The sequence below is a fragment of the Dendrobates tinctorius genome, unplaced genomic scaffold (assembly GCF_039654945.1).
Source record: "Dendrobates tinctorius isolate UK_male_01 unplaced genomic scaffold, ASM3965494v1 ptg000120l, whole genome shotgun sequence".
Lineage (NCBI taxonomy): Eukaryota > Metazoa > Chordata > Amphibia > Anura > Dendrobatidae > Dendrobates > Dendrobates tinctorius.
In genome coordinates this window covers 21,740,411-21,754,069 of record NW_027361788.1, presented here as the reverse complement: position 1 = coordinate 21,754,069, position 13,659 = coordinate 21,740,411, and the positions used below count along the sequence as shown (strand labels likewise).

Genomic DNA, 13,659 nt, shown 5'->3' with positions numbered 1-13,659 from the left:
GTAGACAGTTTTTGCTCCTATTTTATTCCCACTGCTCGCTTGACCATACAGATTTTTTTTTTTTAACATATTTGAAATATGCCATACCATTATAGAGAGATGACAAGGGGATGTGGTTCACAGGATCCTCGGGGGCGTGCCTTTAGGCAGCTCTGCCTTATTACCCTGTGAGCCACATCTCTTTTGGTAAAGAGAAAAGAAACACAAAAACTAGCATGAAATAGTAAGGCCCATATCTTTGGAACTGTACAACAGATATACAAAAAAACAAAACTGGAATACTCAGGGGAGCAATGAGAATAAAATCAGAGCAAAAAATGGTTACTCTTGACCTGGCATTAGGTCCCCTTTAATGACCACAGTTTTATATATCTCACTCTGCCCTTCCTGTGCTTCCGTCTGGCTATATGACCCCATCCATGCTCTCCGATAATTACATCGTGCTTGGCTCCTCTCCGGGTTCAGCACAGAAACAGTGATCATGTGAAAAAAAAATCCTCCCCCTAAAAACTCCTTGTAGATGGAGCAATAATATTCTGAGTTTTTCACATTCTCTGTGGATCTGTGTAGATCCATTATAGAGGGTGTACAGGAAAAACTTATGGCAAATCGAATGTATAGAGAAGCTGCTGCAGATAAGTGACCGGAGAAAGTGGAATGATGCGGATCTTACTTGGCCCCAATAATGGAGCTCATATTCCCCCATGGCCCAGCAATCAGTATATGGGCAGTGGATGCAAAACAGGACTTAGTGGTCCATATCGTGACACCAAACTTGTGCCTGAATTACAGCAACTCTCCCCAAACAATCTAAGACCTTTTCTCATGGGTCAGTCCGCTGCCAGAGGGATGAGGTGTCCGATAAGAAAAGGGGCTGCGTCTAAACGATCTGACTATCTCTCCGCAGACCGAAATATGCCCTCCTGGACGAGTGCACGAGCGCTGTCAGCATTGACGTGGAAGGCAAGATCTTCCAATCTGCCAAGGATGCTGGGATCGCCCTACTGTCCATCACCCATAGGCCGTCTTTATGGTAAGTCAAGGGTAACGTCGGGGGAGAAGAGGATTGGGCATGTTGAATCTCCATGCCCCATCCTTTTATTCCCAGGTAGGATAAGCTGCCGCCAGAGATGAGGTTCAGCTTCTTACACCCTTCTCCTGTGCCAAGTGCAGAAGTGAGCGTGTATGACTGTGGGAGCTCCAGCCACATCTTCATTCCCCCTACAGCATCGGGGGTCTCCGGATCCCAATTTATAACCTTATAGATACATATGAGACTGTGTGTTTGGCAGAACTGCGCTCAGTCTGGGCATTGCGGTCCATATACGGGCCGGGAGACACAGCCTGAGGTGACGTCTCCGTATAGTTTCTCTAATCCTGTAAATGATTTTTATTACCTTGGAAAGCCTTTAGTTTTAGGCTGTGTGCACACGATGCGTTTTTTTAAGCGTTTCCGCAGCGTTTGAGCCGGCTCAGACGCTGCAGAAACGCTTAAAAGATGCATCAAATTAATTAGCATGCGTTTTTGGCTTTCTGTGCCAATGCATGCGTTTTTGGCTTTTTGTGCCAATGCATGCGTTTTTAACCGCTCAGGAATCGCTTAGCGGCTAAAAACGCAGCATGCTCATTAATTCCCGCATTGCTGAGCGTTTTTAGCCATCCCCAATGATCCCAGAAATCGCGTGTCAAAAAACGCGTCAAAATCGCGTCAAAAAACGCGCGGAAAAAGACGCGCGATTTCTGGGAAGGGGATCCTTTCCTGAGCGTTTAAAAACGCTAGCGTGTGCACATAGCCTTAGAGTCATTTTTCTCTTTTATTTGCCTAATTCATTATCTGTTTTACACTTTTTTTTTTTTTTTTTAGTTCCTCTTTTTGTACCGGCCACATTCCAGCTAGACGTGTGTGGCCTTGCTCAATACACGTGCATTGAGCGAGGCTGCACACGTCTAGTAGGCATGTGACTGCATGAATGCAAATTGCACACTTATGGTCACGCACCTGCTGCTCCCAGCACTGACACCAGAGAATCCTCACAGCGGGCACAAAGTGCTCTCTGAAGATTCACAGATTGTACCCTATGGCTGGACAACCCCTTTAAGGACCCAACTCAGCATCCCTGTTTTATTTTATTTTGGGTTTTTTAAGCTGGAAAGGGATGGTATAAACATAGTAAAAGTGTGTACTCTCCCTCTCTAACCCACGTGGCCGTGGCTTCAGTGGTTTCTGACAGGACAGGAAGCGATGATGTACACCTGACCTTTGAGGCTGCTGATTGGCTGCAGCGGTCAGGTTATTGGAGCATTAAAGCAGATGACATCCCGTTCCAGGTCTCCTGACTGGAGCGGGTGGGTATGCATTATTTAGTTTGTTTTTACAATTTGGTACGGTTGGATGACCCCTTTATTGTCAAACCACTGCTAGAAATGTAAAATAAAGGCCTTTTTTTTGCCCAGAGACGTTCTGTAATTCAGACTTTGCATAGGGCTAATACGATGGACAGTGCTGCGGGCAGTGTAGCATCCAGACCCTGTGGCAAAGACTAGGACCGTCCAGAGAAATTCTGGGCACGTGAGATCCTCCGGTGCCTTGTTCTCCCCTCGCTATGAATGCTGCAGCGTCTGACTTATGTCTAATGGGGAAATAATGGACATTCATGGGCACAAGGCACTATTATATGTGCAGCCTGTGAAGTCAGTGCCTCCGGATCGCCAGGCATCACAATACTGCGAGGGGTTAGCACTTCGGGCAGCATTGGGGTTAAACAGCATCACTGCTGCTTTAAGTAAGCGATGTATGGCCATTCTCAGAGATGGCCCCCAGCTGCCCTTTTGTGCCCCACTTCTGTCCCCTTTTATCGTCACAGATGGGGAACTTGGATGGTTTCCAGCCTTGGCCTCCATGAAAGGGACAGTGGAGGACAATGGAGGCTTGTTCTTCCCTCCTCTGCAGTACATCCAGTGACATGCAGCACAGAGAAGACGAGGTTATTCACCGCGCTGCTTCCTCTCGTCCTCCATTCAGTCCGTCGCTGCTGAGCACTGTCCTGCCGCCTCTGCATCTTCTGACGTCTCTGTGCTGTAGTATCATTGCCTGGAGCCATCGGGAGGATTTATATAGGGCATTTATTCCCACTTTAGGGGAAAAGGGTCTTCCGATGTCAACACAGAAGTCATTTTTTGTAATGAGAAATTCTAGAAAAATTGTTTAATATACTTAAAAACATAATGTTCTAATAAATCTCATGGCACACAAGATCTCTGCTTGCTGTCATTTAATGAGAATCCTTATCATTACCCATCCTGGTGATGTGATGCATGACGCGGCTCTGGTCCCAGGTGTCATCAGCTGCTCCCAGTGTCTGTTATTGTCTTCATCAGCACTGTGGCCAAACCGCGAGCAAAGCAGCTCATACTCAGTACAGCTGGGTATTGGGTTCCCTAAAGCAGGAAAACCCCTTTAAATCAAAGCAGAGATCTTGGAAACTATATACAGAGATTATACCGGAAAGTTGTAGATCTTTTTACATTGCACAGTGAATAATGTTTACATTGACTAGTGATCCCCTAAATGATGGGAATATACTAAAGCCGCATTTCCGCCATGTTTCTTTTCTGTGAGAGGTGGAGGAGTAACCTTGATAAACATGAGGGTCCTCTATAATTAGTTGTTTGAGCCCCATTAAAGGGGTTGGCTCCATAACATTTTCTATACATCCACAGGTAGTGGCTGATCATTGGTGTCCCCACCGATCACAGAAATCAAAGTGCTCCTTGTTATTAGAGTGTTTTTGTTCTCACCGCTCTATTCCATGGGTATAGGAGTAGTGGTCATGTATGCTCACCGCTCTATTCCATGGCTATAGGAGTAGGGGTCATGTATGCTCACCGCTTTATTCCATGGCTATAGTGGCTATAGGAGTAGTGGTCATGTATGCTCATCGTTCCATTACGTGGCTATGGGAGTAGTGGTCATGTATGCTCACCGCTCTATTCCATGGCTATAGGAGTAGTGGTCATGTATGCTCATTGCTCTATTCCATGGCTATAGGAGTAGAGGTCATGTATGCTCATCGTCCCATTACGTGGCTATGGGAGTAGTGGTCATGTATGCTCATCGTTCCATTACGTGGCTATAGGAGTAGTGGTCATGTATGCTCATCGTTCCATTACGTGGCTATGGGAGTAGTGGTCTTGTATGCTCACCGCTCTATTCCATGGCTATAGGAGTAGTGGTCATGTATGCTCATTGTCCCATTACGTGGCTATGGGAGTAGTGGTCATGTATGCTCACCGCTCTATTCCATGGCTATAGGAGTAGTGGTCATGTATGCTCATCGTCCCATTACGTGGCTATGGGAGTAGTGGTCATGTATGCTCATCGTTCCATTACGTGGCTATGGGAGTAGTGGTTATGTATGCTCATCGTTCCATTACGTGGCTATGGGAGTAGTGGTTATGTATGCTCATCGTTCCATTACGTGGCTATGGGAGTAGTGGTCTTGTATGCTCACCGCTCTATTCCATGGCTATAGGTGTAGTGGTCATGTATGCTCATCGTCCCATTACGTGGCTATGGGAGTAGTGGTCATGTATGCTCATCGTTCCATTACGTGGCTATGGGAGTAGTGGTCATGTATGCTCATCGTTCCATTACGTGGCTATGGGAGTAGTGGTCATGTATGCTCACCGCTCTATTCCATGGCTATAGGAGTAGTGGTCATGTATGCTCACCGCTCTATTCCATGGCTATAGGAGTAGTGGTCATGTATGCTCATCGTCCCATTACGTGGCTATGGGAGTAGTGGTCATGTATGCTCATCGTTCCATTACGTGGCTATGGGAGTAGTGGTTATGTATGCTCATCGTTCCATTACGTGGCTATGGGAGTAGTGGTCTTGTATGCTCACCGCTCTATTCCATGGCTATAGGTGTAGTGGTCATGTATGCTCATCGTCCCATTACGTGGCTATGGGAGTAGTGGTCATGTATGCTCATCGTTCCATTACGTGGCTATGGGAGTAGTGGTCATGTATGCTCATCGTTCCATTACGTGGCTATGGGAGTAGTGGTCATGTATGCTCACCGCTCTATTCCATGGCTATAGGAGTAGTGGTCATGTATGCTCACCGCTCTATTCCATGGCTATAGGAGTAGTGGTCATGTATGCTCATCGTCCCATTACGTGGCTATGGGAGTAGTGGTTAGGCATGCTCTCTGCTCCATCCTGTAGCTATTGGAGTAGATGTTGCACAGGCTTGCCGCGCCATTTACATGGGGTTTGCGACCCTTGTTCTTGGCGTAGACTCCCTCTATATTCATTGACAGGACAAACTTGTAGTTCCCTCTTCGGGTTTCAGAATATTTCACGATTTTGGTGCATTACTGCCCCTTTCCCCAAGTATATAACCTTCTCCTCTTCTCTATAGGAAATACCACACTCACTTGCTGCAGTTTGATGGTGAAGGAGGCTGGAAGTTCGAGAAGCTGGACTCGGCCGCTCGTGTCTCGCTCACGGAGGAGAAGCAGCGACTGGAGCAGCAGCTGGCCGGTGTGCCAAAAATGCAGCAGCGCTTAAGTGAACTGTGCCAGATCCTGGGAGAGGATTCCGAGTTGTCCGGCGGTGAAGACGGCCAGAAAGCCGAGCAGCCTGTGTAAGGACCTTTCTCGGCAGCCATTGCTGTTCCATGTTCATAGCCTCACCAGTACCTGCTGGGTAGCACCCATCACCCACACCCGACTGTGGGCCATTTTTATTTTTGCTATGATTTAGATTAATTGTCCAGACCGTAATAACGCAAATCATCCTGGTGAGCAAGGAGTTAACATGCACTTTGAAGTCAATGGACTTCCGACACTGAATGTGGTCATCCTGCAGGCTGCGGTCAGCCATAGGCAGGAATCATTTCTGTCCTTCTGTGGAATATGTTGAGGTTTCAATCCAGAAAATGTGAAGGAAATGGGGCGTGGTGTCCCTAAACATAAAGGAGTTGAATACTTTTGGACAACACCGCCCTTGCCTTTAAGGATAGTTTCCTCCAAAAGGAGGACGAGATGAGTTGTCCTAGACCGTATGACTGTGCAGAACCAATCCGGAGGTGATCAGGCTGCAAAAGTATTCAACCCCCACCTAAGAGTCCATATCTACAGTGTGGTGTAGATGGAGGTTAGAGTAGCAGTTGGTAAATTTCACGTTTTGAGCCATAAGGATAATTCTGTCATGCTTTAGATCAGCTATACAGGGAGGGAGGGGTTTTTTTTGTTTTTAATTTTTAATCAAAGTTCTGCTTGCTGTCAAAAAGAAATGCTTCTGTTTTGTGTACACAGCTCCTATGCTGAGCATTGCATTTCTGTGGAAACACATTGACTGGTGTCTTTACACATTCATTATGTTGATGTTTTCAATAGCAACCAGCAGAATACTGAGTGCAGCTCCCAGAGTATAATACAAGCTGTAACCCTGGATCAGTACAAGATAAATCATGTATGCACATAGTGGTGTAACAGTTTATATATTTTATTATATCAATACAGGCCGTAAAAAATGGGGTTCACTGGCAGACAACACCCCATTTACTGTGGGGGAAAAAAGGATTTAGTCAGCCACCAATTGTGCAAGTTCTCCCACTTAAAAAGATGAGACGCCTCTAATTGACATCATAGGTAGACCACAAGTATGAGCGTCAAAATGAGAAAACAAATCCAGAAAATCACCTTGTCTGATTTGGCAAGATTTATTTTGTAAGTTATGGTGGAAAATAGGTATTTGATCATTAACAAAAGTTCATCTCAATATTTTGTTATATATCCTTGGTTGGCAATGACCGAGGTCAAACGTTTTCTGTAAGTCTTCACAAGGTTGGCAAACACTGTTGATGCTATGTTGGCCCATTCCTCCATGCAGATCTCCTCTAGAGCAGTGATGTTTTGGGCCTGTCGCTGGGTAACACAGACTTTCAAATCCCTCCAAAGGTTTTCTATGGGGTTGAGATCTGGAGACTGGCTAGGCCACTCCAGGACCTTCATATGCTTCTTATGAAGCCACTCCTTTGTTGCCCTGGCAGTGTGCTTGGGATCATTATCATTTTGAAAGACCCATCCACGTTTCATATTCAATGCCCTTGCAGATGGAAGGAGATTTGCACTCAAAATCTCTCATTCTTTCATGTACACGGATGAGTCGTTCTGGTCCCTTTGCAGAAAAACAGCCCCAAAGCATGATGTTGCCACCCCCATGCTTCACAGTAGGTATGGTGTTCTTTGGATGCAACTCAGCATTCTTTCTCCTCCAAACACGACGAGTTTTGTTTCTACCAAACAGTTCTACTTTGGTTTCATCAGACCGTATGACATTCTCCCAATACTCTTCTGGATAATCCAAATGCTCTCTAGCAAACTTCATACAGGCCCAGACATGTACCGGCTTAACCAGGGGTACACGTCTGGCACTGCAGGATCTGATTCCCTGGCGGTGTAGTGTGTTACTGATGGTAGCCTTTGTTACGGTGGTCCCAGCTCTATGCAGGTCATTCACTAGGTGGTTCTGGGATTTGTGCTCACCGTTCTTGTGATCATTTTGACCTCTACGGGGTGAGGTCTTGCATGGAGCCCCAGATCTAGGGAGATTATCAGTGGTCTTGTATGTCTTCCAATTTCTTACTATTACTCCCACAGTTGATTTCATCACACCATCTGCTTGCCTATTGCACATTCAGTCTTCCCAGCCTGGTGCAGGGCTACAATTTTGTTTCTGTGTCCTTTGACAGCTTTTTGATCTTCACCATAGTGAAGTTTGGAGTGTGACTGTTTGAGGTTGTGGACAGGTGTCTTTTATACTAATAAGTTCAAACAGCTGCTATTACTACAGGTAATGAGTGGAGGACAGAGGAGCCTCTTAAAGAAGAAGTTACAAGTCTGTGAGAGCCAGAAATCTTGCATGTTTTTAGGTAACCAAATACTTATTTTCCACCATAATTTCAAAAATAAATCTTGCCAAATCTGACACGGGGATTTTCTGGATTTGTTGTCTTATTTTGACATCTTTTTAGGTGGGAGAACTTGCACAATTGGTGGCTGACTAAATACTTTTTCCCCACTGTATATGCACATGGAGGCAGTTTTGTTGTTGTCATCCACAACAACCAATCACAGCTCCGGTTTTATTTTGCCAAAGCAGGTTTAGAAATGAAAGCAGAGCTCTGATTGGTTGCTACGGTCAAGGCAGACATGTCTTTCCTTTTTAGACAGTTTTCATGCATTTCTATTGTCAGTTGCTCTATTTATGTGAGGTGGGCCCTTAGGTGATATGATCTTACCAGATAACCTTACTCTGAAATCATGGTGCTGAAAGAGTAGAAGTGTGGCACAAACAGCTTAGGGAGATTGCATCTAATCACTTAAGCATGACAGATTTACAGGCCTGCACATTCCCTGTGAGCCGAGGGGGCCTGTGAGGCGCCTTCACATGTTCATGAGTCCTCCTCGTGATCCCATGTTTGATAAAACACCCGGCAGAGCTGCTGACAAACATATGTATATAGATGTAGTATATTGTCAAGTGGCCTCCCTGATGGCCGACCTAACGCTCTGCGTACACCTAGGTTACTTGTACGATGTTATATACTATGTATGAGAGCAGTGTACAGACTGAAGGGAGCTGGAACTCGTCTTATGAGTGAGATTGGGAAAACATGGCTGCAATAGTTGGCAAAGTAAACATGGCCGCCACAGCTGTGACAGGACCTGGTTGTTTGCTCTGATTCCCGGCACAACAATAGTAATGTGTACAAAGAACACAACATTAGGTTGTCACCACCTACCCTCAAAAGGAATCACAGCTGCCATTTTATTTATTCCAGTCAGACTTGTAGTTTGTTCAGTCGCAGGTATGAAGGAAGTTGAGATTAGGTGCTTCTTTAGGCCTCAAAATGGTAGGAAAGGGGTATTGAAAAGAATCATGACCCCAGCAAATGGCTCCCAGTATCTCAGCTTAATGCTGTATTCACACATCCGTTAGCCACGTACTGGCCATGGCAGCCTTGCTGTGGTCCATGACACACGGAGGTCTCAATACTGCCTAATTGTATCCGGTAAATTGATAGAAAATTTTTCTGCCACAAAAGAAATATTAAAATATTTCATTATATCAATTCTTGTCCATCTTTTGGAATTTTTTTTTTTTTTTTACTTAAACACATATTTGGGGCCAAAAATCAATTTTGCAAATGGGTGTAATTAAAAATTTTCCACTGTTTTGGCTGCAAGATGAGTTTACTGAGAATCTGTCAGTGAGCTGTCAACTTTTCATTTGGTCTGTGGTCATAAACCAGCACAGAGAAGTTCAGGACAAGACTGATAAGAAGGAGCTTACTGATAGATTCTCCGCTAACTTCTACAGTGAAGTACGGAGACTATCGAAGGCAAATAGGGCAACATTTTTAATGAATCCCAATTGCAGAAATTATTTTTAGCCAAAAAAACCTAGTAGTGATTTCATGCAGGATTGCGGTTTTAGTGCAATGTGCTTTAGATTGAGTAGGGTTTTTTTATCTTTCAGAGAAGAAAAAAGAGGAATTGGTCACATGTAACATCCAGTCATGGACATCACGTGGTGTCTGGTGTGACTGTAGACACTTCCCCTTTACTTAAAAGGAATGTGTCATCAGAAAATAGCCTATTGTTTAAATTCGTTCTAAATGTTAAATGCATTTTTTATTTAAAAATTACAGGTTTTTTTTTTCTATCTCACAATTTTAATTAACAATTGAAATATTGCAATTCTCACACCGACCACTGGGGATTTTTTTAAACTTTAACTTCCTGTTGTTTCAGGAAATAATATATGTACATAGTCGCAATGTGAACAGACTCCGACCCTATAATTTGTATTAACGCCACTGAGTGTGTGCAAAGGTCATTGTGAAGAAAGGAGGAGGAGGTGAGCTGTGATAATACAGGATCCACCAATCACAATAGGCGATATAACCTGTGTATAGAGTTGTTACCTGTCACTGTAATGTAATCCTGCCTCTGCTGATAAGGAGCCTGTTAAAAACTCTTCCAGAGAGGATAGGAACTACAAGAAGCCAGAAGTTTAAAAAAAAAAAATCCCCAGTGGCCGTTGTGAATATATATAAAATTGGCCCAAACTTGATGTAGAGAATAGGTCATTTTCTGGCAACACTTTAATTTTAAAAGCCGAATGTGAGGACATCTAATGAGTACTCGCAGTTCTTGTATCAGTTCCTCTATTGCTGCAATACCAGACACAACCAAGAGGGATGCTGTTCTAATCTCCTACCACCCTATGAACATCGTCGGGAGGTGGATACCTGTATAATTTTTTTTTTATTATATATGTAGGGAACTCATTGGTTTTATATCTGTTCCAAACTCCGTGCCCTTAAAGGGATGGTAATCTTAAAGACATATTTACAGTTTAGGAATATGACAAAAGGAAGTATAGGAGTTGTCTTGGTAGCCATCTTGGTTGTCATCTATGAATTTTACTTTCTACGTATCAGCAGGGAATGGGTTAACTAACCTTTTCTAGTGTTATTTTGCGGGGAGCTTATTAATTACCGACCCAAGGCTCCGAGTCGGGTTACACAAGCACAGTCCTCTCCCAGGTAATAAATACACAGATCCCTTTGTGTGAATGTTTCATCATGCGACACTACAGCCTCGGTTTGCACCCGCAGGGCAGATCCAGGGGCGTCTCTAAGGATGAAGCCTTTCGTCTTAAGTTGTTGGATGGAGAGGGACAAAATTGCAGATTATTGTAAAACATTAAGGAGTCTGGGAATAAAGCAGCTGTACAACAAGCAAACATGTTCTAGGACGATCGGCTAAACCGGCGGATACAGTTACAAGACCTTTCATATTGTAGCTACGCCCTGCTCGGATAAATGAAGAGACGCTGCACTACCTATCACAGCCTGTAGTCAAAGAGTGGTGCTGTTTCCAGATGACAATGGGATTTTATTTACATATATAAAAAAAAAAAGTATAACTCCTAATCCTCGCCAAGTCAGTCCTGACACTCTGGTGGTCACCCTGCTTGTGACTGCTGCTGCCAATCTGAGGCTGTGGCAGTCACGTGTCATTCTACTGGCATCGCCACACAGCGATGGAAGTCAGTAGTACAGCACATGGCCTCAAATGTCACTGATTGGCTGCAGCGGTCATGTACCTGTCGTGTGTAAAGTAAGACTGGATGGACTGCCCGATCATCAGCATTTCATTGGTAGGGAAAGGAGAGGGAAGAACGGTTGTTAATTTTGGAGGGGTTTTTTTTAAAATATTTTTTTCAAATGCTGGATTACCCCCTTTAAATACATGTGATATTTTGGCTGCTGTCCATTGCTTTACTCTTCACTCCACCCTTTGCGTTTGGGCACTTCACTCACTGCTTACATTACATGTTATATACTAATTATAGCGTGATGATTGACAGTTTAATATATACTGATATCAAACATTAGATAATCGCTTTCTACGAAGATAAAATGTTTTTTTTTTTTGTTTTTTTAAATTAGCGTGATGATAGGGCTAAGATGAGATCAACATCTTTCCAAAGTGTTTCAGAAAGCTGGTGCAGACAAAAAGGGTCGGTGATTCCAAAGGCAGGGCAATTGGAATATGCAGGGTCAGAGTACCCTGTAGCCATAGAGACACATGCGCTGGGAGAGAGGAAATATGCAGGGTCAGAGTACCCTGTGGCCTGTAGCCATAGAGACACATGCGCTGGGAGAGAGGAAATATGCAGGGTCAGAGTACCCTGTGGCCTGTAGCCGTAGAGACACATGCGCTGGGAGAGAGGGAATATGCAGGGTCAGAGTACCCTGTGGCCTGTAGCCGTAGAGACACATGCGCTGGGAGAGAGGAAATATGCAGGGTCAGAGTACCCTGTGGCCTGTAGCCATAGAGACACATGCGCTGGGAGAGAGGAAATATGCAGGGTCAGAGTACCCTGTGGCCTGTAGCCATAGAGACACATGCGCTGGGAGAGAGGAAATATGCAGGGTCAGAGTACCCTGTGGCCTGTAGCCGTAGAGACACATGCGCTGGGAGAGAGGAAATATGCAGGGTCAGAGTACCCTGTGGCCTGTAGCCATAGAGACACATGCACTGGGAGAGAGGAAATATGCAGGGTCAGAGTACCCTGTGGCCTGTAGCCATAGAGACACATGCGCTGGGAGAGAGGAAATATGCAGGGTCAGAGTACCCTGTGGCCTGTAGCCATAGAGACACATGCGCTGGGAGAGAGGAAATATGCAGGGTCAGAGTACCCTGTGGCCTGTAGCCGTAGAGACACATGCGCTGGGAGAGAGGAAATATGCAGGGTCAGAGTACCCTGTGGCCTGTAGCCGTAGAGACACATGCGCTGGGAGAGAGGAAATATGCAGGGTCAGAGTACCCTGTGGCCTGTAGCCATAGAGACACATGCACTGGGAGAGAGGAAATATGCAGGGTCAGAGTACCCTTTGGCCTGTAGCCGTAGAGACACATGCGCTGGGAGAGAGGGAATATGCAGGGTCAGACTACCGTGGGTTTGTTTGTAGTCTGTAACCATAGAGACGCATACATTTGGAGAGCGGGAATATGACTGCAGGGTCCTGTTACTTTGGGTTAGTTTGTAGTCTGTAACCACAGAGATAGATTGGTCTACATAGGAGCTGTGTACAGAAAACGGTAGGACATTTTAGGTAAATGAGGCCAAATATTCTAAGCACACTTCCACTAGCCGCAGTCTCTACGCCGTACCAAAGGGGTTGTTCTTTGTATAGAGCCGTGGTGGTTGAAGATCAGTTAAGTTTCCTGTATCTGAGTTTTACAGGATTTCTCCTTTCATATGGCCTCAGCATCATTTCTACATGTGCTGTATTGTCCCTAGTGGGGCACAGTTTTCTGGACCACACCGCGCTTCCTGCCCACCCATTTCCTAATGTTCTCTGCCCAATCTCGGCCAGAACGCTCTACTCAGGCGATTAATGATCTCTGATCTTGTCTTATCGGGTATTGATCCGCACAGCATCCGCTAACACAGGGGCTATATGTATATTACTAATCAGCTATTATACCTGAGCACTTTGAGCCGTACACAGTCTGTAGCCAAGACCTTTCCTATGTTATATCGGTCTAATATACCAGAAATGACGTATCTGAATAATGTACTGTAACCCCAGACAGAACCGTTCACTCATCACTGCCTACCCCCAATAACCAAGAGAATCCTCGAATATTGTGTTTGTTCTAACTATGCAATTGTCTAGTAAATCAGAAGGTGCCTTAATTGTCGGTTCCAAGACCAAACGACTTTTGTTGGTTGTATACTAATAAATGTATGATTTAAAGATGTCGTGTTTTGTGTCGTCTTTCCTTCTCGCAATTTAGTCAACCTCCTTCACACTCTCAGATGAGACTTGGTCTTTCCTGAACACCCCATAACAACCTAGAGAATTTGAGGACAAGTCATCACCATCACTTAATCATTTCTGATGTGGGGGCAATAATCCTGTTGGAAAAAAGGCACTGCCATTAGGGGATTTCATTAGGTAGCACGTAGTTTGTACAATGTTTAGAGGTAGGTTTTACATGTTTAGTCTCCATGATACCAGACCCAGCAGAACATTGTTTCATCACGCGGTCTCCGCCGGCTTG

General features: G+C 44.8%; 1 protein-coding gene across 1 annotated transcript in view; it reads left to right on the top strand.

Moving 5' to 3' along the window:
- The window catches only part of ABCD1 (ATP binding cassette subfamily D member 1), a 58,056-nt gene extending 44,704 nt beyond the window's left edge, over positions 1 to 13,352 (top strand). Inside the window, exons 9-10 of the mRNA XM_073590895.1 lie at positions 908 to 1,033; positions 5,427 to 13,352. Of these exons, the coding sequence (XP_073446996.1) occupies positions 908 to 1,033; positions 5,427 to 5,655 (355 nt within the window). The 3' untranslated portion in view covers positions 5,656 to 13,352. The remainder of the gene's footprint in view (positions 1 to 907; positions 1,034 to 5,426) is intronic.
- Positions 13,353 to 13,659: the final 307 nt, after the last annotated feature.